Here is a 22,486-nt window from a genome sequence, read left to right as displayed (position 1 = left end):
CTACCTGCCCAGGTCCCTGGACACCGCTGACCACTCTGGGGGAGCACCCCACTCTCCCTGGCTTCTCCCAGGTAACTGAGATACACAGCATCAAACAAACCACATGTGCTCTCTCCTTCCTCGGAGTAAATAAAGCAAGCATGAATCAGGCCACAAGCATGCGGAGAGCTATGATTAACGCCCGGCGAGAAGCTTTCTTCTCTTTGTGAGAAACACTCGGTAACCAAAGGTGGTTTCAGGCACCTTGTCAATTAAAGGAGTTAGGCGGGTACCACAGCTGGGTCTGGGATGACGCAGTTCATGGAGTGAGTCATTTCTACTGCTGAGAGTTGACTTTTGTCAACGGACACCATATTTAACCACAAAGGAGGTATAACCTTTAGCATGATAGATATCCATTTCTATGGTACCTTCCGGAATGCTACCAAAGCAGCTCCAGGAACAAGGTCATTTGAGACACTTAAAAAATCAGCAGGAAAATGTCATCCTGGGTGGCCCTTATCAGTCATTCCCTACAACACCCCAAAATGTCAGAGCAGCAAGATAACTCCTTAGGTGATAAGGCTTGGTGAGCTGTGTGGGGATTATCCCCTACATTAGGGGTGTCGAACTCAATCAGAGAAGGGGCCAAAATCTAAAATCCAGCCTAAATCGCGGGCCGAATGGTTTACTGAATAGTCATAAACTGTCATTGTGATGGAAACGCAGCAGAGTGCAGTGATGACAGCTCGGTGCGGGCCACATTGCAAGGCCTGGCAGGACGGATTTGGCCCGCGGGCCTTGTGTTTGACACATGTGCCCTACACAGAAATGCAACAAGAGGCAACGAGACAATTCACACTGGAATTCAAATGTATCAAGGGACATTCCTAAGCAATACCACCATGTGTGTGGGGTTGACAACTGGTTTCTATGCGAACTTCCAAGTGTATATTTTTAGACCTAGTAGAAGCTGATGTTTTTATAAGGAAACGGAGGCAAGAAAGGGGTGGCCTGAAGTTAGACAGCTTCATGGAAGCACTGCTGGGACCAGCACCCAGGAATCCTGATTCTCAGCCCAGATGCAACGTCACACAGTGGTTCCTAGCTCCCTTGCTTTTCTCTGTCTGAATATGAACCCTTCATGCACACAATGTGGCTACTCCACCCATGAACAATTCTGTGGAAAAGTAGACCTTTAGCTGCATCTTTATCTTCAGCAGATGCTTGGTTTAAAATTAACCATCAGCTCCTCCAAAAATTAAATGTACCTATTCCCTCTAGGGTTTAGCTGGCCAATCTCGGCAGTGCCTATGGAAGAGGGTCAGGACAAAGGATGTGGTTTTGAATTTCAAACTGTTCATGTCCAGAGCATAGGATGCTCAGTAAGATAATTTTATACCAGTGACCTCCAAAAGTGTGTCACTCCCCTTATGGCGAGGAACACCACTGGGTTAAAGCTGAATGGAATAGTCTTGGTTAAGTCATAAGGAGAGGCTCTGTATACTGGAGAATTCTTTAGAACAAAGCACAAAGAAACAGCTTGTCTTCAAGCCCAACCTGGAACAGGTATGTCTGGCATCTCTCCCTGAACTCCAGGCCTGGCCCTCTTTGCTGGCAGTCCTTTCCTCCCTGCTCGGGCCTCCTGATAGGTGGTTTCAGGCAGGTTGCTTCCACATACACGGCAAGAAGCACTTATTTTATATTGCATGGGGGGTGGTAGTGGCTGGGGAGAGAAAAACCTCAAGCGGAGACTTAACTTTTTGAGGCAGAGCTGCCCAATGGTTTGGGTCCCAGGTCCACCCGGGAGCTTTCTCTCTGTAGAAACGGGGTAATAATAGTGCGATGAACATTAAATGAGTCAGCCCAGCACCTGGTCTGAGGCAGGCTTTATAGAAGTCTTTGCTAGGAGTCTAACCAAATGATAGCAAAATAGCTTTCAACACTCAACAGCCCATGACTAGGTTTGAAGTGGGACTGCTCCTTCCGTGGCCAGAAGCCTCAGCCAGAGCATCCTTTGAATAATTTAAAGAGAGACCTCCAGCCGGGACCGGTTTAGCTCAATGGATAGAGTGTCGGCTTGGGGACTGAAGGGACCCGGGTTCGATTCCGGTCAAGGGCATGTACCTTGGTTGCGGGCATATCCCCAGTAGGGGGTGTGCAAGAGGCAACTGATCGATGACTCTCTCTCATCGATGTTTCTAACTCTCTATCTCTCCCCCTTCCTCTCTGTACAAAATCAATAAAATATATTTAAAAAAATAAAAAAATAAAGAGAGACCTCCAGCCCAATGACAGGCTTTGCAGGCTGGGATTGCTTCTTCTGAGGGCTGAGGGTTTGCAGAGTGATGTGCTCCTGTTACAACAGCCGCACAGCTGTGTTACCACAGGTTTGCAGGGTCAGTTTAGAGGAGTCTGGATGGGCTTTGGACCAACCCTAAGCTGCTCTCTACGGGAAGGCATTCCTGACTGTTCCCCTGGGGGTGAGGGGTGAGGAGAAAGCTGTGGGGGCCACAACCTTCTTTCCATTCTCCCCGCGGGTATGGCATTCCCTCAGGGCAGACCCAGGCTCGAGAAGGGGCAAGCACAGTGGATTCTGCTACTCCCCGGGAGGGTTCTTTCTGAGCAAGAGATTTCAACTGTTACGGGAACTGCGAGTAGGAAGTATTTCAGGCAATGCTCAGGCCTCAGAAGTATTCATCTCACCAGATGTTTCAACTTTTCTGTACCTCTCTTACTTGGGAAAAAAGCAGAATAATAAACATCTTTTTCATAGGATTCTGGCAAACAAAATTAATTTTTTTTTTATAAAACTCAATAATCAATTTTGCAAGGTTTCTTCAGTGTTTTTCCAAATGTCATTTTCCCACAATAACGTATCTATTTTAGGAAAGCCTGAAGGGAAAGAAAAACAAGACCCTTCAGAATGTAATGTTTCCAGAGTAACTGCTCTGTGGTTCTGTCGCGGGTGCTCAAAGCCTGGGCACTGGGAGGAACTCCTGTCAGGTGCCTGGGGAGCTCCTTTCCCAGCATGCATCCCCAATTACAGAGGCTAGGAAGCAGAGGCAGAACACTCAGCCCCTCACACACTCAGCTTCTTTCATCTTGCCAATAATGCAGCATCAGAAATCTTCAAAAGGATCTCAGAAAACCCTGAAGTCTGGTCCTAGCAAGACGGCAAAAGGAACAAAAGCAAAACCAACTCCCCCACTGTTGACACAAACACAGAAATGCTATGTGAATCACCAAAAAACACCAACGGCATTGATGCCTAATTACAAGGTGATGTTTTCCCCCAAAAAAATTATTCTGTAAAGAGGAAGTTAGTCCTTTCAAAATCTTTCTTTTATTTCGGAGGACACATTTACCTGAGATGACCCCAGCAATTGCTAGTTTGAGATGCTTAACAGAATGCCCAACAAACCATTTTAAATGGTAAAGAAATTTAATGTCGATTTAATATTTATTACCAGAGGCATGGCATCACAAACATAGCTGAAAGAAACTTTTTTAAAGAGTATTTTTAAAAGCAATATAGCAATGGTTCAGTTTGGAGGTCACTGTCTTACATCTCTATCATGTAGAAAAACAATGTTTCATGTTATAGAATGAAAAAAGAATGAGAAATGAACTTTTAGAAAGAAAATATAGTCATTGAAACTAAAGATGAATGAAATAACAGATTAGACAATTGAAAGCATGAGTAAATTAGAAGAATGCAGAAGAGAGATAGAAAGCTACAAAAAAACACAAAAGAGAGGGCATGTGGAGTCTGAGTCCCACACGTGGAGCTGGAGGAGGCACTGGAGACGAAGGGAGAAAGGTGGCTAAGGAGAAGATGCTGAGTACTTTCCCAAATTAATGAAACACAATCTCAGACTTCAGGCACACAGCCCCGAATGAGGTAAATAAAAATAGGTGATTAAGCACACTATTTTACTTTTAAATGCAATTTTAAAATACCTGGAAAGAAAAAGATGACCTACAAATGTACAAAAATGAGACTGCAGCATAATTCTCTGGAAAGTGCTCAGGAAAAATGATTTAGAATTCTACACCCTGCTAAACACATAAATACAAAGCATAAATACAAACAAAATGATGTCAATTAGAAACTCATAGAATGTATCCTTTACAAAAAAAGAAATACTTCAAAAGGAAACTGAACCTCAAAGTAAAGAATGGACTTCACAGATCAATAGTCAGAGGGAAAAAAATCAGTAAGCATTGATTGTGATGATGATGGTTGGTTAGGACCTTAGGAAAAGGTCAAACTAAACACTTGCTAACGATAACATGGAGGATGGGGAATCAGAGATGAACTTTTCTAAGCTTCTAGTATTATTTAGGAAAATAAAATCACTTTAGACTTTATTAATTTAAGAATGCATGTTAAGGCCGGAACAGTGTTACGCAATGGTTAGAGCACTGGCCCACATACCAAAGGATCGCAGGTTCCATTCCCGGCCATGGGCACGTATCTGGGCTGTAGATTTGATTCCCAGCCCCAGTTGGAGTGCATGCAGGAGGCAACTGATCAGTGTCTACTCGCGCCCCCTCCTCCATTTTCCTTACACTCTCTCTCTCAAACAAACAAACAAAAGCAAAACAAAACAAAACAAAACAAAAAAACCATAAATCAATGGAAGAAACATTCTTGGTGAGGGTTAACAAAAATTAAAAAAATATGGGTAACTAATAGGATTAGATGAATAACTTTTAAATCAGTAAAATAAAAAATATATAAAATTCAAAAGGAAGCAAACCAAAAAAGGAACAAAGAAAATATGTACGCACACACACAAAAGACAGAAATTATTCCAAATAATTTATATGCTACATGAAAATGGACTAAATTTCCCCACTAAGTCAAGATACTGACAGAATGGGTCATTAAACTCCCATATGAGTATCTGGTAAAAACAAAACAAAACAATCACATTTGCACAAGGAGACATATCCAAGGATATTCAACATATCTTTTAATTGGAAACCTTATGTCCATTAAAAAAAAAAAATCAGATAAAATGGTATAAGAAATTCTAACACTGAAATAACAGAGAAGTTAAACCAAAAATATAAACCTTAAAATTCAACATGGATTGATCTCAAAATATGTCAAATGAAAAAAGTTATTTGAAAAAGAATATAAACAATATACCATTTATATAAATTAAAAAAACTATCTCAGAATATACTATATATTGTCATGTATACATACATATATAGAAAAAGCATAAAAATATACCCAGAGAAGAAACATATGAACTTTAGAAGAAAGATAAATGCATTTTGTAATGTTTTCTTTTACAGACAAAAAATTCAAACCAATAAGAAAATGTTAATATTTGTTAAGTGCATAGATTATCATTTATGTGATTTTATTTTCCATATTTTAAAGTAGTTCCAAAATTACAAATTAATGTGAAAATTACAAAGAGAAAGAAAGAATAAGTTTTGGATCTGTGCCAATCTAAATGCATAGCTGTCAATCACTGTTTTAAAATTACACTTTAAAAGCCTGAATGTGTGTGTGTCAGAGAATTCTCACAACAAACACTTCTAACTGCAAGGGAATAAACACATATAAATACTAAAAAAATAATCTTTTTGTAATCTGTGATTTGTCTTTGTTAGATAAAGTAAACTGTGGTTCTGGCATTTGCTTTCTTCTATCCCTGTGGTTGGCAAACTGCGGCTCGTGAGCCTCGGTTCGCCGGTCTATTGACTAATGAGTGTGCTGACCACTGCTCTATCCTAATGCTTAGGACACAGTAGGTGGACCATACCAACGAAGGAAGAAAAGATGTGGAATAAACATTGTCAGGACGGTCATCCTGCAAGCCTGTGATCTGTGTGAGAGGACTCTAATGGGCACACCCACCACAGCCTTTTAATGGAAAAATGTGTGTCACATTCCTTGGGAATGGGAAAGCAAACTACGTTGAAAAATCATGCCTGTAGCCAAGTCCCCTCACAGCTTCACAGAGGAAATGATCCTTGAATCATTCTCAAAAATGAATCGAGTTCTCAAAAATGAGATAGGGCTGTCAAACTGAGATGGGCCTAGGTCAGAAAGGAGGAGGGGGTTTTTAAGGGGTAGGGACCAAAGAATTAAAGAGGCCGGTGTTGGAAGGGGCAGGGGCAGTCGAGTAGAGCTGGGCATAATGGACAGGTTGCGAAAGCTCAGTGGTTCCTCCTAAGGAGAGGTTAGCAGGCAGTTCTCTCGGTTCAAAGTCATGTGGGCTGGGCAATACTAACCCCCACAGCTATGGAAGAGTCCCAGGATCAGTGCAGGGAGCAGGCTGAACAGGGACGGTCCCTCTTGGACTGTAACAAATCAAGCACTGAGTTTCCCTCTGCTTAGTGGTGAGGACGTGGCAAAGAGAAGACAGCAGACACACCAAAATGGTTCCACATCAGGATAGAGCGGATGCCTAAGTGGGAACCTCATGCTTGATATGTGTGCACAAAGGAGTCAGAAGTATCTCAGACAGCTTGCTGGGTGGGCCACGGGAAATGCAAGTGCTGCCTCGTAATTTGGAAAAGCCACAGTTCCCTACTGGGTAGGTGGGGATTCCCAATCAGAGTTTGGGACAAGGGGAAAGACAAGTAGATAGTTAAACAAACAAACACATATTTTATTCACATGAAATATGCCCTGACTCTCTGAGAATAGAAAGGAACACAAGGTTTTTATGTTTGCTACGGGGGAACTTTTACAAAGCTGAGTTAACGCAAACTAAGTTGTTGGTTTTTTTTTTATAACTTCAATTTTTATTTCTGAATAAGAAATAAGATCATTATTGATTGCATCTTAGACAACCCCTAATTTAACAAGTAAAAGCTAAAAGTCTTGCTATAAACTCCTATACTTTCAATCTAAAACATCTCGCTGTTCAAATATACTTCTAATCAGGGATCTATGACCTTTTTCCTGGAAATAAGCACTAAATTAATGAGATAAGTAAAAGTAATGCCACAATTCTCTTTTTAATTTTCTTCCTAACAAATGCATAAACTATAAACAAGTCTCCTTTCTACATTTTAAACTCAGTTACTCGATTTTAAAACTGTTATGTATTTACCTTGTTCTAGAAATTTTACAGTTTCTGTGATTACCCACCATTTCCTTTTTATCTCTTTTCTTTCAAGATTTCTCCTGGTCTGCTTTAGTGACAATCCTTTTTGTCTTAACCTAGAACTTGCAAAAGCAGCTGTGAGTTTACGCCACAGGATTAAATAAACAAAAATATCAATGACTAAACATTTATTTTTTAAATTCTTTACAGACCCAAATATGTAGATAAGCAAGAGGGTCAAGATTAACAATCATGACCATGTCAATTGTGTGGCCACAGGCAAATGACTCTAACTCTTGAGATACTTCTCTGAAACCAGGGCCCGCTGGGCTCCACGACCAGCTTATTCTGTTTTACAGCTCCCTGGCTGCCCTCCTGCTTTAGTAGTCCCTAGAATATAAGTACTAAGCACAAAAGGAAAAACCATAGCGAAAATGAAGTGAAAAAACCTGACAAACGATATGTTATAGTATTTCTGATGAGTTTATGTTAGTACAGAGGGGGGAAAAAGCCAAGTGTAACTATCGTTTACGTTGGAGTACCAGGGCTGATTTCAAACTAAGGCATATCTGATCTGGGTACAGTTTATAATCTTAATTTGATTTAAGAAATTATTGCTTCTCTATGTATTTTAAATTGTGAGTTAAATTGTTATATTCCGTCTCTGTATACTTCTTAAACCTCCATAGTCAATGCACAGGCACCACTCAATGCCTTCTATTGTGCTCATGAAGCTGTCAGAAGAAAATCTATACTTATTATAATGCTTCACTCATGTATACAAAGCAGCAATTTATGCAGCACTTCCCCACCCCCCCTCATCAAGAAGTGACCTGATTAAGAGAGGTTACACGATGAAGCTACTGCTCTATCGTAGGGTCAGAGAAACATTCAAGGCACCAGGTGCTTATGTTCTATAAGACTTAATAATCTTACATATTTATTTTCTCTAGACGATTGCTGTATGTAGTAAGAAACCCAGTGAGAGCTTTCTTAATGAAATAGCTTATGCATCTATCAATTATGAGGAAGTAAACGGTTCAGCCTAAAAAGCCTGCCAGCTGGCTGCGGTTGTGTCCCTGGGACCCAGAGATGTGCGGTGCTGGGGCCTGGAGTCCCTCCTGCGCATTGGCCCTGCCTCCAGGCCTACTATCTCCACCTTGCAGGCGAATTAAACTGCCTCTGTTCTAGAACAGGACAGAAACAAAGCAAACGAGGAGTTGCACGCATCTGACAGAGTCTCCAGCATAAAAGTAATGATAGTAGCAACTAGCGTTCTAGTCACAAAATCGTTACCATGGCTTATGAAATACGTGTGGGAGAACAAGACACAGACCTCCCACAGCTACAAAACCTTTGATGATCAAATGCAATGTTTCCCAATAGCTTATACACCCATATCCATTCTCATACACAGCCAGCCACACGCAGACAGGGAGACATCACGGCCTGAGGCTGACCCCAAATTTATTCTTTCTCTAAACACTAATTCTAAGATTTGTATTCAGCACTCCCTTCCTTTCCCCCTTTATTTTATTCACTACTCCTTGGAGAATTAAAGTCATAATAAAAGGTCAAAAATATGGACAGGACTGTTTAAAAGTGTCTGTTTTATGTATGGCTTAAATTCCCACCCCACAGATGTAGTAGTTCTGTGTTGTAAGCCTGAAAGGTGTAGTCCTTCCCCTAAAATTGGGCTATTGTGCTTACCACTGGAGGGCAGCCCTTCCCCCCTCCCCCCATCCTTCCCCAGCTTTTAAAGGCTGTATCGCTATACCTTGCAAAATAGGAAGGACATAGTATCGATTCTGGTTTGTCTTTCATTTTTATTTAAGCTACATTTGACTTTGAGATCATCAATGTGGTCTCCAACATTCCAGTTATATAGAAGAAATAATTAGGTCTGAATATATGCAGACCATTCAAACCTTAACACAGATCTCCTATCCACTCTTCTTAGCTTTTAAAAAATAACTTGTCAAATCTCAAGCCTGTTTACAGTTATCAGATCGGGGTGGAGGCTGACTTACCACAAACACAACCAAACGCTGGTAACACCCACTTCCTTCCTCCCCACCCCCAAACAAGAACCATCTATTAAATACTTATAATAAAATGCTCACAGATCTGTTTTTCACGTTCTGTTCATTTTCCACTCTGTATTCTGCTCACATAAGAGTAGTTCTGAAATATTTATTTTACTTCTAAATATAATAGGAAACATGAGAATCAATAGCAAAGGCTTCTATTTCACATATTCCAGAGGGCAAACAATGCTGGCATTTGAAATATCAATTTCAAACATACTCAAAGTGTACTAATGAACTTGCTCTCCCAGGTCCCCTACCACCTTCTTCATTTAGGAGCATAATTCAGGATAGCAATATGAGCAGAGTTAAGCTAGAGGAAGCCCGTGGTAACCTCAGACCTACCTCACAGAACATATAGAGAGACAGCAAGGTGAGCCCAAGGTTATACACCACTAAAATTTTTCGGCAAGCGAGCGGCTGCCTGTTCTTCATGTATTTGGGGCCCAGCCACACAATTAGTAAGTATATGGTGGAGCAGATGAAAGTAGGTATATAATTGTCCAGAAGAAACCATCCTTTTACTCTGGTATCTGAAAAATAATAAAGGTACAATAGTAAGTGATCACCACATTTTTCAAATATCAAAAAAAAAAATTTTTTTTTCTCTAACCACAACTTTATAATAGCTCCCTAATATGAATGTTCCTATTACCAACGGAGCAACAAGAGGAAGCGTTGGGTTTTCAGTCTGTGTCATCCAAGATGAAGCTCCCTGGTACATGTTCTGAACGACAATGTGTATGTTACTCATGATTTTTGCTAAGTAAAATGATAATTTAAAAAATCCTTTCCAAAACACCTTAAGAAGAAAAGAGAGAAAGCTAAATTGCCCATTAACTGGATTTATCAACCTGGTTTGTTAAATTATGCATGGGGTAATGAAACCCTAGACAAGGCAGTCTTTGAACTCCGAAGTCCTCCTTCTCAGCCAAGAGTCAGCAAGCCCTCCCAGCATGCAGACTCAGAGGCAGCGTGCCACTTAGCCAGCTTAATGACAGTCACTGATTCGACAGGCAGCATCTGCTGGGAGCGCAACGGTCACCAGCACAGGGCAGGATGGTTTTTTTTAAAGTGAGGGTGAAGCAGCAATGACCAGTAAGTGACTATTTAAGAGGTATTAAGGAACCATGTGAAGAGTAGAGGCTTAAGAAGACCTACATGGTTTCCAGGGAGCTAGTAGGTCTAGGAGAGAACTCCCTCGCTCCCACCCCCTTTCCTAGGCAGGAATGAGGAAGAAAAGAAAATTAGTTCTAAGTAGCTGCCAGCAGCAAGGTGACCACCTTTTCCTGGGGTGGGAGTCAACTCCCTGGAAGCCACATCCCCTAGGTGTTATATGTCTGCTGCAAGATTCAATTTCCTCTTCTGGCCGACTCCCAGAAAGCCACCTCTGCAGCCTGTTCCCCTTGGTATCCTGCCCTGGAGAGCCCCCAAATCTGGTGGCTTCTCCAAGGCTCCCTTCTCTGGAGCTCAGAAGCACACGCAGGTTTCACATCCTGGGTTTTCTGAGTCACAGCAGCTGAAAGGGACAGCCTCAGCTCCTTCTCTGACCTCCTGGCAACACCACCTTGCTCTTCTCTCCAGTGCTTTTCCCTTGACCCCATAGGACAAGCCTGTGTGTATTGGGAGGACCTACTGTCAGTCTGCTTTCCTGTAGATACCTTAAGTTCTCCCCCAGGTTTCCTGGCTTTTCTCCTCTACCCTCTCCCACTAGAGTTGGGCTAGTGTGGTAGAAGGGAAATGGCCGGCCCCAGTGAGCCCAGCAAGGGGATTCTTAACACCTTTGTTTTCAGCTGCCAATTCTGAGAAAACAAGTTCCCACTTAGCAACTAACATCAGATGTTTGCGTGTGCGTTATGTATCACAAACACAATAAGCGCACACACAGAAACCTCCCATTTCCTTTTACAGTACTTAAAGCTCTGTCTGCACCTTGCTTTTTAAGTGTTATAACAGATCTTCATCGTTTTATATTAGCAAGTATCCAACCTCCTTCCTCAGAGCCTGTACTTCCCGGGCGGCTGGGACCTGGCTAATCATGGTTATCCTCACCCACTCTCTGGTGACTGGTACAGACATGGGCATGTGAAGCGAAGATGGCCACTGAGCTTTGAGAAGATGACAGCTAGTGAGGGGCTCAAGGAAGGGATTCCTTGTTTGTAAACCCATGCGGATGAGATTTCTGACTCCTCTGTGCCATCCCACCACGACGGGTGGGGGACCTGAGCTGAGGATAGAGCTGCTGCTGTACTGAGAATGCAAAATAGAAAATGACAAGAACAGGGATTACTTAACAGAACTCAGCCCCTGAAATACTCAGGAGTTGATGATCTTATAATGCAAGCTAGTAAGTTTTATTATCATTTCAGCTAGTGAAAATGGAATTTTGGGGTCCCGTAACGCTGAAGTGGGGCATCGTCCCAACACAACATACAGGGGGATCTAACTCATTCTTTTCCGTGGGGCTGTACACAAATGTATTTAACCCGTCCCCTATGAATGGGCATCTAGGTTACCTCAGTTTTGACAAGCAATGCCATAAGGAGCATCCTGATGTTCATCTTTGCATAACTGATCAGGATTAGTTGTAGGATAAATTCTTAGGAGTCAAACAGCTGAGTAAAAGGGCATGCACATTTTATTTTCAATAGAAGACACAACTACCCTCCAGAGAGATTACACCAACTTAGACTCTCTCTCCACACCCTCACACTGTCACAAATGGCATCAAACATGATTTCATCTCTGCCATACGAATAAACTGCTTTATTCTGTGTTTTAAAACTGCAGTTTCCCTGTAAATTATTTATGTGAACCTAAAAAGTTCCTTTTTTATAGATCAGACACTGAGAAACATTTTTGATGACATTAAAGGAAGGCAATCGAGGAGCTGATTTACTTCCTAAGAGATAATAAAAGATGAAGAGATATGAGTGCAGTAAAATGTGAGTGCATGTGTATATATTTACTTGTTGATGTGACACAATGTGGCAGGGCATTAAAAAACCTGACAATCGTCAAAGGGAAAGAGTTTTAAACTCCTAGTGCAGTGTTTCCCAAACTTCTCTAATGGTGAGAATCACCTGGTGGAGTTGTTAAAATACAGATTCCTGAATCCCAACTTAGAAGTGCTAAACTAGAATTTTGGGAACATATAGGTAAAATTGTATACTTAACTAGACAGATTCCTGAATCCCAACTAAGAAGTGCTAAACTAGAATTTTGGGAACATATAGGTAAAATTGTATACTTAACTAGACAGATTCCTGAATCCCAACTAAGAAGTTCTAAACTAGAATTTTTGGGAACATATGTTCCCAAAAATTCTAGTTTAGAACTTCTTAGTTGGGATTCAGGAATCTGTATTTTAACAATTCCACCAGGTGAATTTCATCATGAGAGAAGTTTGCGAAACACTGTCCTAGTGCAATAGTGCATTATGGAAGCCAGTTTCAGCTGGAGACTCATAAGAATTGAGGAAAACATACAGGTGATAATGGTGAAATCTTGGCATTTTCAGGCTACAAGCCTGATAGCATAATTTGATCTCCTGCTAAAACAAGCAGAGGGTCACAAGAGCTATGTCTCTGCTCCAGCCCAGGAGGCGGCACCATTTCAGTAACCATCAGAGGAATTCTCCAAGCCCCTCGTTACCCAGGACAAGGCATTAGTCTTATCATAGAAAATGCTAATGTTTTCTAGAATATCATCACACAATATTTGCAAGTGGCTGTATCCAGGAAGGGGGGAAGGGTAGGGAGAAGAAAGGACGCAAAACCAAAAACCACCTTACCTCGGGGGCCTAGCAATGCCTTGAAATAGGTACTAAGTGATGCATCAAAATGTTCCATTTTAAAACCTATTAAGAAAAAAGAAAAAAGACATTGATTAAGCTCCACTCAAAATGTAGTATATTTCCTAAAAGAACAAATTTTCCAAGAATATGCTATAGACAAGGTTAAATTCCTTATGTGAAAATGTTTTTTTTTTTTAAACTCATAAAGGTAACTTATGTGTTAGTTCTAATTTGAAAATGAAAAGACACAACCCCGTGAATTCACTTTAGAAGTGCCGGACTAAACTCTCAGTTCCATAAAAACACCCCGTGAAGCTGAAATCTCAGTGGGGAGAAGAGTGAAACTGGAGGGGAAGGTGGCAGACAGGAGGGGATTCCCTTCCAGGCAAGAACAATGTGGAGTCAAGAGGACAAAGACAGGAAGTGCTGTATTAAAGGAAGGAATGCCACAGTGAAAAGGTGATTTTCTCTGCTTGCTACTTTTATTATTATTATTATTATTATTATTATTATTACTTTAGAATATATTTTTATTGTCTTTTTACAGAGAAGAAGAGAGAGGGATAGAGAGCTAGAACCATCAATGAGAGAGAAACATCGATCAGCTGCCTCCTGCACTGGATATGTGCCCTCAACCAAGGTTCATGCCCTTGACCGTAATCGAACCTGGGACCCTTGAGTCTGCAAGCTGATGCTCTATCCGTGAGCCAAACCAGTTAGGGCTAAATTTTTAATGTTATTGTAGCATATTTCTAGGTATGATGTACTCAGCTGTGATGTAAAATATATTCTTAAAGGGGGAGAGGGTGTCACAGAAAAAAAAAAAAGAAACTTAGAAAAATACTGTTATACTGAGAAGTAAATACAGTAAATCCTCACTTAACATCCTCAGTATGAACTATGGGAAAATGAAACCAATTTTTACCATAGGCTAATTGACAAAAACAAGAGTTACGTTCTCATGGCATCTCATCAACATTATAACGAAATTATTTTATCCGAGGACTTGCTGTATATATTACTTGTTTTCACTTAATAAAACATCTTGAGGATAGTATCAAATCAATAGTTACATCTCTAACTCCATCTTCCAAGATTTCATAATTCCCTTCATTTCCCCCTTATTCAAGATTGACATTTATAGGGCAGCTAAGCAACTTTTTATACACAAATTGTCTAGATTTTCTATATTAACTACAGGAGACATACATTTTCAACTTTCCTGGCCACGACTCTTACAGATAGAACCACAAACATTTTACCTTCCAAGAGCAAAGGCAAGCACCAGTTTTATCTAACCCAGCTGTTAATCATTTAATGCTACCCCTCTTCCTGGCTCAGCACACTGGAGCTTTGTGTGCTTTGGCTGATGTGAAGTTTCCTAATGGGCTATCTCCAGCCCAGCGGTGAGATAAGAGATAAGAGATAAGAGATAGGCGAAGCCACAAGGACACTGCAAGAGTAGCTACCAGGGTGCTGGTCAGGGAGGTGACCATGGCTAGAAACCAGCAAGCCACCACAGAGCCAGCAGTTAGGTATACTACCTTTGTCCCTCAACCGTTATACACCAGGCCACTAGGTCACTTCTGACATTTAAAAAATAAACTGCTCTTTAACATACTGCATCCCTAAGACCATTCTTACCTTGAGTCACATTCCTCCCCCAGACTGAACCTCTTCAAGGGACAAAATTCTAGAGCATCTTAAGAAGAATCTGTGAAACTTCACATTTCCTCAGCAGAATTTTTCTTAAAAACGTTTCCATGCTTAAATAAGAAATGTTTGATCTATTAAAGGCTGCTAGCAACACTGCCATTAAAAAAAAGATAACGGTATCTATGTTTTCATAATCTATTGAAAATCATCCAGAAAATGCAAATTTTGGAAGACATCCATCATGTTTTTGTGCAACTGAACTCACTCTGACACACAATTTAGCTTCGTCTGAGATGGAGTAGGCCCTGCATATGGAAGGCACAGAGTCCCCTGCACCTCAATCGAAAGCAAATAGAGACTGCTCAAGGAGGAACAAGGTCATAAACACCACAACTATTGGGAAACTAACTGCTGATGGACAAACTGTCTATCAGGGACAGACTTGCCGCCTTCCAAGACATTTCAAATCTAGACCCTGCTATGACTGGATGGGTATACCGCTTATTGGTACTCAGCGTGAAGGAGCTGAGAGCAGGCATACTAACCAGGCTGCAGGTGATGAAGTGGTTCAGTGCTGCCCTCTCATCAGACAATCTGGGTTTGAAACTTATTTTTCCACTTACTAGCAATGTGACTTTGGACACGTTATTTAAAAATGTATTTTATTGATTTAACACAGAGAGGAATTGAGAGGGACAGAGAGTTAGAAACATCGATGAGAGAGAATCATTGATCAGCTGCCTCTTGCACACCCCCTACTGGGGATTGGACACGTTATTTAACCTCCTAACTATAAAATGGGAGAAACACCTAATGCCTCTTAAGGTTAAGAAGGTCAAATAGTGCCCTTAGGGCAGTGCCTGGCGTGCAGGAAGCCCACCATAAAGGCTTCTTACTGTGTTTGCCACAGGCTCAACTCTGTGGCACTGCTGGCACTCTGTCCCTGGCCTGTCCATGAAATGCCACCAGCAAGCCCCAGTTCTTGTGATAACCCACAATGTCCACTTCAAGTCCTATCACCCCCAGGGGTACAGCAACAGAGGTGGAGGCATGCTAATACCTCGGAAAACATTCTCTAAACAGGAAAGACGGGGCTAAAATGAGCATGCAAATTAGATGCACACATACCAAACACCTAAGGTGTACATGATTGCCAAACCGGAAGAAACAGAAAGGAGCGTTCCTGGAGACCTCAAACAAACCAGACGTGCAAGATGCTGTGAGCCAAACACAAGATCCAGTTTGCTAAAGAGCAGCTGTTAGAATGATGCATATACATGTTTGATACCATGCTGTAAAAATAAGGTTTACGTAACAGTATCCTGGGATCTAGCACCGGAAGATCCCTGACAAGGGACAGACTTGCCGCCTTCCAAAACATTTCAAATCTAGTAGTAGGCCCACCAGTAAGCGGTATACCCATCCGGGGATCATAATGATTTTTAACTAAGAGGCCTTTCAGAGAGTGTGACCAGTTTTGGTTTCCATACAAGGTTTCCAGAAAAGCTGGAAACAGGAGCACAGAAATATTTAAAAATGATAAAAAACAGACCTGTAGTGTGGAGTTGGGGAGGAGGGAAAAACATGAGTAGACTTAAGAAAAAGGAAAGAAAGTGGTACAAATGCCCTGTCATTACCAGGACAATGCCCAGGACGAAGCTGAACTTGAGAAACTAGGCTAACATCACGGCCACAGAAAAACAGCTTGATGAAACATACGGCGAAATTTCAGTCCAAGTGTACTGAACCCAGCAGCAGGCTGCCAGAGTGTGGAACTTAGTACTGGGAGGCACTGAAGAGTTCTGTTACAACCATCTGTCCTGAATAATCCAGAACTAAACCCATCTCGAGCAGAGGCCCGTGGAAGCGGGTAGGCGCAGGAGACTCCTGTCTCTCTCAGAAGGAACATCACACAAAGCACACTCGAGAGGTGGTTGTCAGCAACAGCACATCTTCTCACACTGCGTTTCTCACCGCTGGAGAACTTTTCACAGTCAAACTTGGGAGCACATAAAATAGCCAGAGAGCCCGGCCAGTGTGGCTCAGTGGTTGTGGGCTGGATCCCCAGTAGGGGGCATGCAGGAGGCAAGCCGATGAATATTTCTCCCATCCTTGATGTTTTTATTCTCTCTCCCTCATTCTTCTTCTCTCTAAAAATCAATAAAAACGTAATTTTTAAAAAATCTAGTGAAACAGTCTCTGAAAAGACTTAAGTGGGAATATAGTTTTCAGAGAGAGAGTTGCTGAAACGTCTGTGTTGAAAGGAAGGAGGATGCACAGAGCTGGGCGTATTGACCAGCAGAGTCCTGATCCATGGCTCACAGGCCTGCTTCTGTGCTGGGCTCCGCCGTGTTAAAGGTTTTCCCCAAACTGTGCCCCTACCACGCCCACTGCCAACATGCACGGTAACCGTCTTAAACAGGTTTGTTTTTACACAAGTCACCAAGAGACATCAGCACCAAAGGTTTTCTTCCATCCTTCACTCCACACAATGCCTTTTCTGTCTAGTCAGCTACACACTTCCCACCCCTCGCTCCCGTGTGCACATTTCTTCATTCACATCACACACTTCCTGGGTGTCTCCTAGGTGCCAGGTGCCTTACTAAGGCCCGAGGGAACAAAGAGTCCAGGCTGGGGTGGAAACACACATACAAAAGGTTATGTAATGTAACTGACGGCAAGAAAAAATAAAGCAGGCTGAGGGGTTGGGCTCACAGAGTGGGAATTTACTTTGGATAAATTCTCGCAGTTAGAGAAGGTGACAACAGAGCAGGGACCTGATGCAGAGCGCGAGCACCTATCAGGAGAGGGACCGGTGGGTGGCATGGTCCCAAGGTCAGGGCTGCTTGGCATGTTCAAGGACCCCAGGCCAAGCCAGGGTTAGAGGGCAGGCTGCAACTTGGGAGGCCTGTCCCCCACTCTCTGCCAGGTGTCCCGACCTCGCTCAGAGGTGGTTCACAGGTAGCAATCACGCGGCAGTGTGACCTGCAGAGAGCATGTGGCCACAGGCCGGGAACAGAAAGACTGCCAACCCTTATCGGCTCACTGCCACCATCCCCTCTTGCTCAGGCTGCAGACTGCCTGACAGCACTGTGCCCTTTTCCTTCTCGTTTCCCTCGCTGAGCCTATCTGCTGTGCCATAGGAACAGCACAAAAGGTGTCAGCAAGTGAATTCTTCACTGCCAGGCTGGCCCGGCCCACCCCGCTGGGTGAATGAGGCACTTGCTGAGCGGCCTATGGGCTGAGCCACGCTGTTTTCTACTTTTCTAAAGGAATGGGGGAGGCACGGGGCCCTGCAAAACCCTTGATACTTTGCCTATTGATCCAGAATCATGGGAACAGCATGACCCACTTTGCACAAAATGTCAACCACACGCTGCAGCCTGCCTGCCTGCTACAGTGCTCAGCTCCCTAGCTGCACGGGGACCAGTGACATCACTTCTCAATAGCCTGTGTCGCACTCCAGGCAGCTCGGCGACCTGGGCCAAGTGGGAACACAGCTGCTCTGAGCAACTGTACCGGCAAGGACCAAGCCCAGGCGCTGGGACCAGGGCAGAGGAGCTGTGGTATGAAATGCAGCCGAAAGAATAAGCCATTCTGTGATCTGGCTGGTTCCCCACATGCAGACAGGAACAGGGGCGGTCAGCCCCTCGCAGGAACCAGATCATGCTGACACCAAGCCAAGCATGGCATTCCCACCTCATGCTAACACTAAGCCAAGTGTGGCGTCCCCATCTCTAACACCCACTCAACCTACGGGTCTTCCCAGCCCTGTACGTGGTGACAGGGAGTAATAGGATCCATTAAAAAAAAAAAAAAAAAAAGTTCAAATCACATCAGTATCCAAAAGCTATTAGCTCACTAGTTCAAGGGCGACACACAGAAAATGATGACTATGAAAACGGGATAAGGATAGAAAACAGAGACAGGTGAGTAAATGATAACTGATTTTAAAAGAATCCTCTTTTATGTACATTTTTCAAAAGCCACTTCACACTATCAAATTCAGGAGTGTTTTGGTAACTATGCAACTGTGCTATAATGGTGCCTCACTGTAAATCTCTCACTAAGAAAAGCCATTCATTGGGGTTGCTCATTCCCTATATTAAAAGAGGATATGAGTGAGAGTTCAACATACTGTCACCTAACTCACGTATTAGTACATGTGCTAGGAACTTGCCCCGGACACAGAACTAAGTATTTTAGGGCTGAGGTGAGCATCGGGCCTCAATTCAAAAGAAACAGTGGAACTACCACAGCAACGATACAGAGACCTGGAAATACTGACGCAAGCAGAACACAAAAGGGCAAAAACCAAAACCCCGAAGGGAGCAGTGCTCATGCGGAAAATCCACCTGTCTGTTAGTTAGCTCTCTGCGGGAGTGGCATGGCCAGGTGAATCATCTGCATGAGGTTAAGCAAGCATTAGTGTTCACTTTGATCCAATATCAAACGGAGTCTGCTGGGAGGCTTGTGGGGGGAAAAAGACACTGTAATAAGCTTTATAGCATTCCCTTCCCCCTTTCTTTCCATTTGGCTCCCAAAAGGGACAACAAAATGTGAGAGGATTGGGGGCAGGCACCAAAGGAAGAAGGTTGCTGGGGTTAATTAAGGAGAGACGGCATGGTCAGTTGCTTCTTAAGATCAAATTGAGCCGAAACCGGTTTTGCTCAGTGGTAGAGCGTCGGCCTGCGGACTGAGGGGTCCCGGGTTCGATTCCGGTCAAGGGCATGTACTTGGTTGCAGGCACATCCCCAGTGGGGTGTGTGCAGGAGGCAGCTGATTGATGATTCTCTCTCATGGATGTTCCTAGCTCTCTATCCCTCTCTCTTCCTCACTGTAAAAAATCAATAAAATATATTTTACAAAGGTGAAGTTGAGAGAATTATTATTTAAAATCTTTATTGCTGAAAGTATTACAAAGTTTTTTAAACTTAAACTATATAGGTAGGTACATTGTTATTAACCTAATTAGTGTACTTCTAAGCTGGCCTTTGCTTAAAACGTCCTCAGTCTAATTGAGGTTCACTCAAGGGGCCAAAGAGTCGCATGTGGCTCTCGAGCCTCGGTTTACCGACCACTGGGTTATGCATATATGCATTCAAGTTGTTTGGTTGATGTGGTCCTACCTACCCACCCACCCCTGCTTTCCCTCTGAGATTCCACAATCTGTTCCATGCCTCTGTGTCTCTGGATCTATTTTGCTTATCAGTTTATTTTGTTCATTAAATTACACATATGAGAGCATTGATACTTACCTTTTTGTGGCTGGTTTATTTTACTTAGCATAATTATCTCCAGGTCCCTTCATGGAGCAAAGGGTAAGGGATATTTTTTTTAATACTGCATAGTATTCCATGGTAAAATATATCACAGCTTTTTTATCCACTCATCTACTGATGGGCACTTGAAGTTGAGAATTATGATGGGAGCAACATATGAAGTTATCTGCCTTGATAAAAAGGCAATAATAGACTTACAAATCCAGGAAGCATAAAGAGTGCCAAACAAGAGGAACCCAAGGAGGCCCACACCAAGACACATCATAATTAAAATGCCAAGAGTTAAAGACAAAGAGAGAATCTTAAAAGCAAGAGGGAGTGCCCATACATGTCAGCTGACTTCTCAACAGAAACTTTGCAGACCAGAAGGGAGTGGTAAGAAAAATTCAGTGATGAATAGCAAGGACCTACAACCAAGATTACTCTACCCAGCAAAGCTATCATTTAGAATTGAAGGACAGATAAAGAGCTTCATAAACAAGAAAAAGCTACAGGCGTTCACCATCACCAAACCAGCATTACATGAAATTTTGAAGGGCATTCTTTAAGAGGAGGAGGAGGAGGAAGAGGAGAAAGAGAAGGAGGAGGAGGAGGAGAAAAAGAAAAGATAAAAAACATGAACAACAAAATGGCAATAAATACACATCTATCAACAATTGAATCTACAAATCAAAATAAATGAACAAGAAATCTAATGTACAAAATAAACTGATAAATAAAATAGAATCAGAGGCATGGAAATACGGAACAGACTGATGAATCTTAGAGGAAAGGGAGTTGCAGGTGGCAGGAAGAGATTAATAAAAATCGTATATGCATAACCTATGGGCACAGACAATAGGGTGATGAAGGCCTAGGGAAGGATGGGAACTAGGTGGAGGAGGTCAATGGGGCGGGGAAATGGGGGACATCTGTAATACTCTCAACAATAATGATTTAAAATAAATAAAAAATACAAAAAATGCTAATGCTAATCATTCTGGCCATTTATATCTGAAGCAGGAGAAAGCTACTTGGCAAATGATAAGTACTGGGATTTTAAGGTAAATCTGCTTTAAAGAATATCAAGATTAAAAAAGAACATTATGGCCGAAACCGGTTTGGCTCAGTGGTGGAGTGTTGGTCTGCGGAGTGAAAGGTCCCGGGTTCGATTCCGATCAAGGGCATGTACCTGGGTTGTGGGCACATCTCCAGTAGGGGGTGTGCAAGAGGCAGCTGATCAATGTTTCTCTCTCATCGATGTTTCTAGCTTTCTATCCCTCTCTTCCACTCTGTAAAAACTCAATAAAATATATTAAAAAAAAAAAGAACATTATAGTACAGAAAGTTAATTTCCTAATCCCACAAGTAGGCTATTTGCTGACTCCAAAGCTGAACAGTAGAGACCTTTCCATTTTTGCTGCTAAGGTAGTGGTAGTAAGGAGCAGTTAGTTTGCTTTGAGAGCTTCCTTCCTGAGAAATCAGTCAAGTCACGTTGCTTATGGTTTTAAAAATGTATTTACTGCAGACGTGTACCTACTGTTTAGCATAACTTTCTCATCACATCCTGTTTTATGAGTTTATGTTTTGAATTGTCGCAGTTCATCTAAAGATAAGTCAGCTGAGCTGGCCTTGCAAGTGACAAGAGGTCAGGATGAACTTTCCCTCCCTTTTCTGTCTTCTCCAACCATCCATCCTTTTCAACAGTCAGCTTGTGTTAAGCAGGCATGGGAACATTCTCCAGACTGGCTGCCAATAACACAAAAAATTAAATGGCACTTTAACTTGGCAGTCACAACAAGGCTTGAATTTAAAAGGGTTGTTCTAGGTTGGAGAAAATCAGCTCAGGGAGTGAAGGAAATGTTAAAACATAAAACACGGTCCTAAAGACCATAAGGGAAACATCTAAGGGTTGGCACTCTTTTAGCTATGGAACCACACTGACAACAGAATCCCTTTAGAATGTGGGCATTTAACCCGATGGCTCCAGATTAAATCTTGGGTGGAGAGAAGTACCTGCCACATCAACAGCGGTGTACGGTCATTCTGACACTCCGGAAATCTAGGCTTATTTTTCCCCCTCATAGAATTCTTGCTCCATTCTAAGGCCATAACAAACTCTTGTTAATAACGATTCCCTGATAAGAGTCATTTTCCCCGCAGCATAGATCATATATGTAGAGAAAGAACACATCCCTATTTGGGGCCTTAGATAAGTAACTGCAAAACTTGGGCACTGATAGGCACCATAACGTACTGCTACGGGATAGCTCCAAGGTCAAAGGAGGCCGACCAACCTCATTCTGGTATAAGGAACATGTGGGGGACATTTTTTAAATGTTGCAGTAAAAATAAGATTGGACAAGGTTAGAAGATCAGCCCCCACCTCCCACTCCTTGGTTGCACCAGTTAATTAAAAAGTCCTCCACGCTAGCGATGTGGAACTCTAACAATGATATTCTACTCCTGTCTATGACATAATCGGTAAGGGCATTTTACAAGGGTGAAGAAACATCAAAAGAAAAACACACACACACCCTTTAAACATTCCAAAGAATGCTTTATGCTTTCCCTACTCAGAAAGAGGGAGATATATTTTTCTACTTTGGAAGGTAATACATAAAT

At 42.3% G+C, this 22,486-nt stretch overlaps 1 protein-coding gene across 4 annotated transcripts in view; it reads right to left on the bottom strand.

The window, feature by feature from the left end:
• The window catches only part of ELOVL5 (ELOVL fatty acid elongase 5), a 79,523-nt gene that overhangs the window by 13,952 nt on the left and 43,085 nt on the right, over positions 1-22,486 (bottom strand). For 3 of the 4 annotated variants that reach the window (XM_045573340.1, XM_036413647.2, XM_036413650.2), the window contains 2 exons: positions 12,942-13,007; positions 9,494-9,681 (listed from right to left, as the gene is read on the bottom strand). In XM_045573340.1, coding sequence (XP_045429296.1) covers positions 9,494-9,681; positions 12,942-12,999 — 246 coding nt within the window. In that variant the 5' untranslated portion in view covers positions 13,000-13,007. Of the gene's footprint in view, positions 1-9,493; positions 9,682-12,941; positions 13,008-14,206; positions 14,267-22,486 lie in introns of those variants that run through there. The other variant, XM_045573341.1, reaches the window with a different exon arrangement.

Source organism: Pipistrellus kuhlii, unplaced genomic scaffold (genome assembly GCF_014108245.1).
Source record: "Pipistrellus kuhlii isolate mPipKuh1 unplaced genomic scaffold, mPipKuh1.p scaffold_m20_p_5, whole genome shotgun sequence".
NCBI classification, from domain to species: Eukaryota; Metazoa; Chordata; class Mammalia; order Chiroptera; family Vespertilionidae; genus Pipistrellus; species Pipistrellus kuhlii.
The sequence above is the reverse complement of the archived record's forward strand: the minus strand, read 5'-3'. Positions and strand labels throughout refer to the sequence as shown.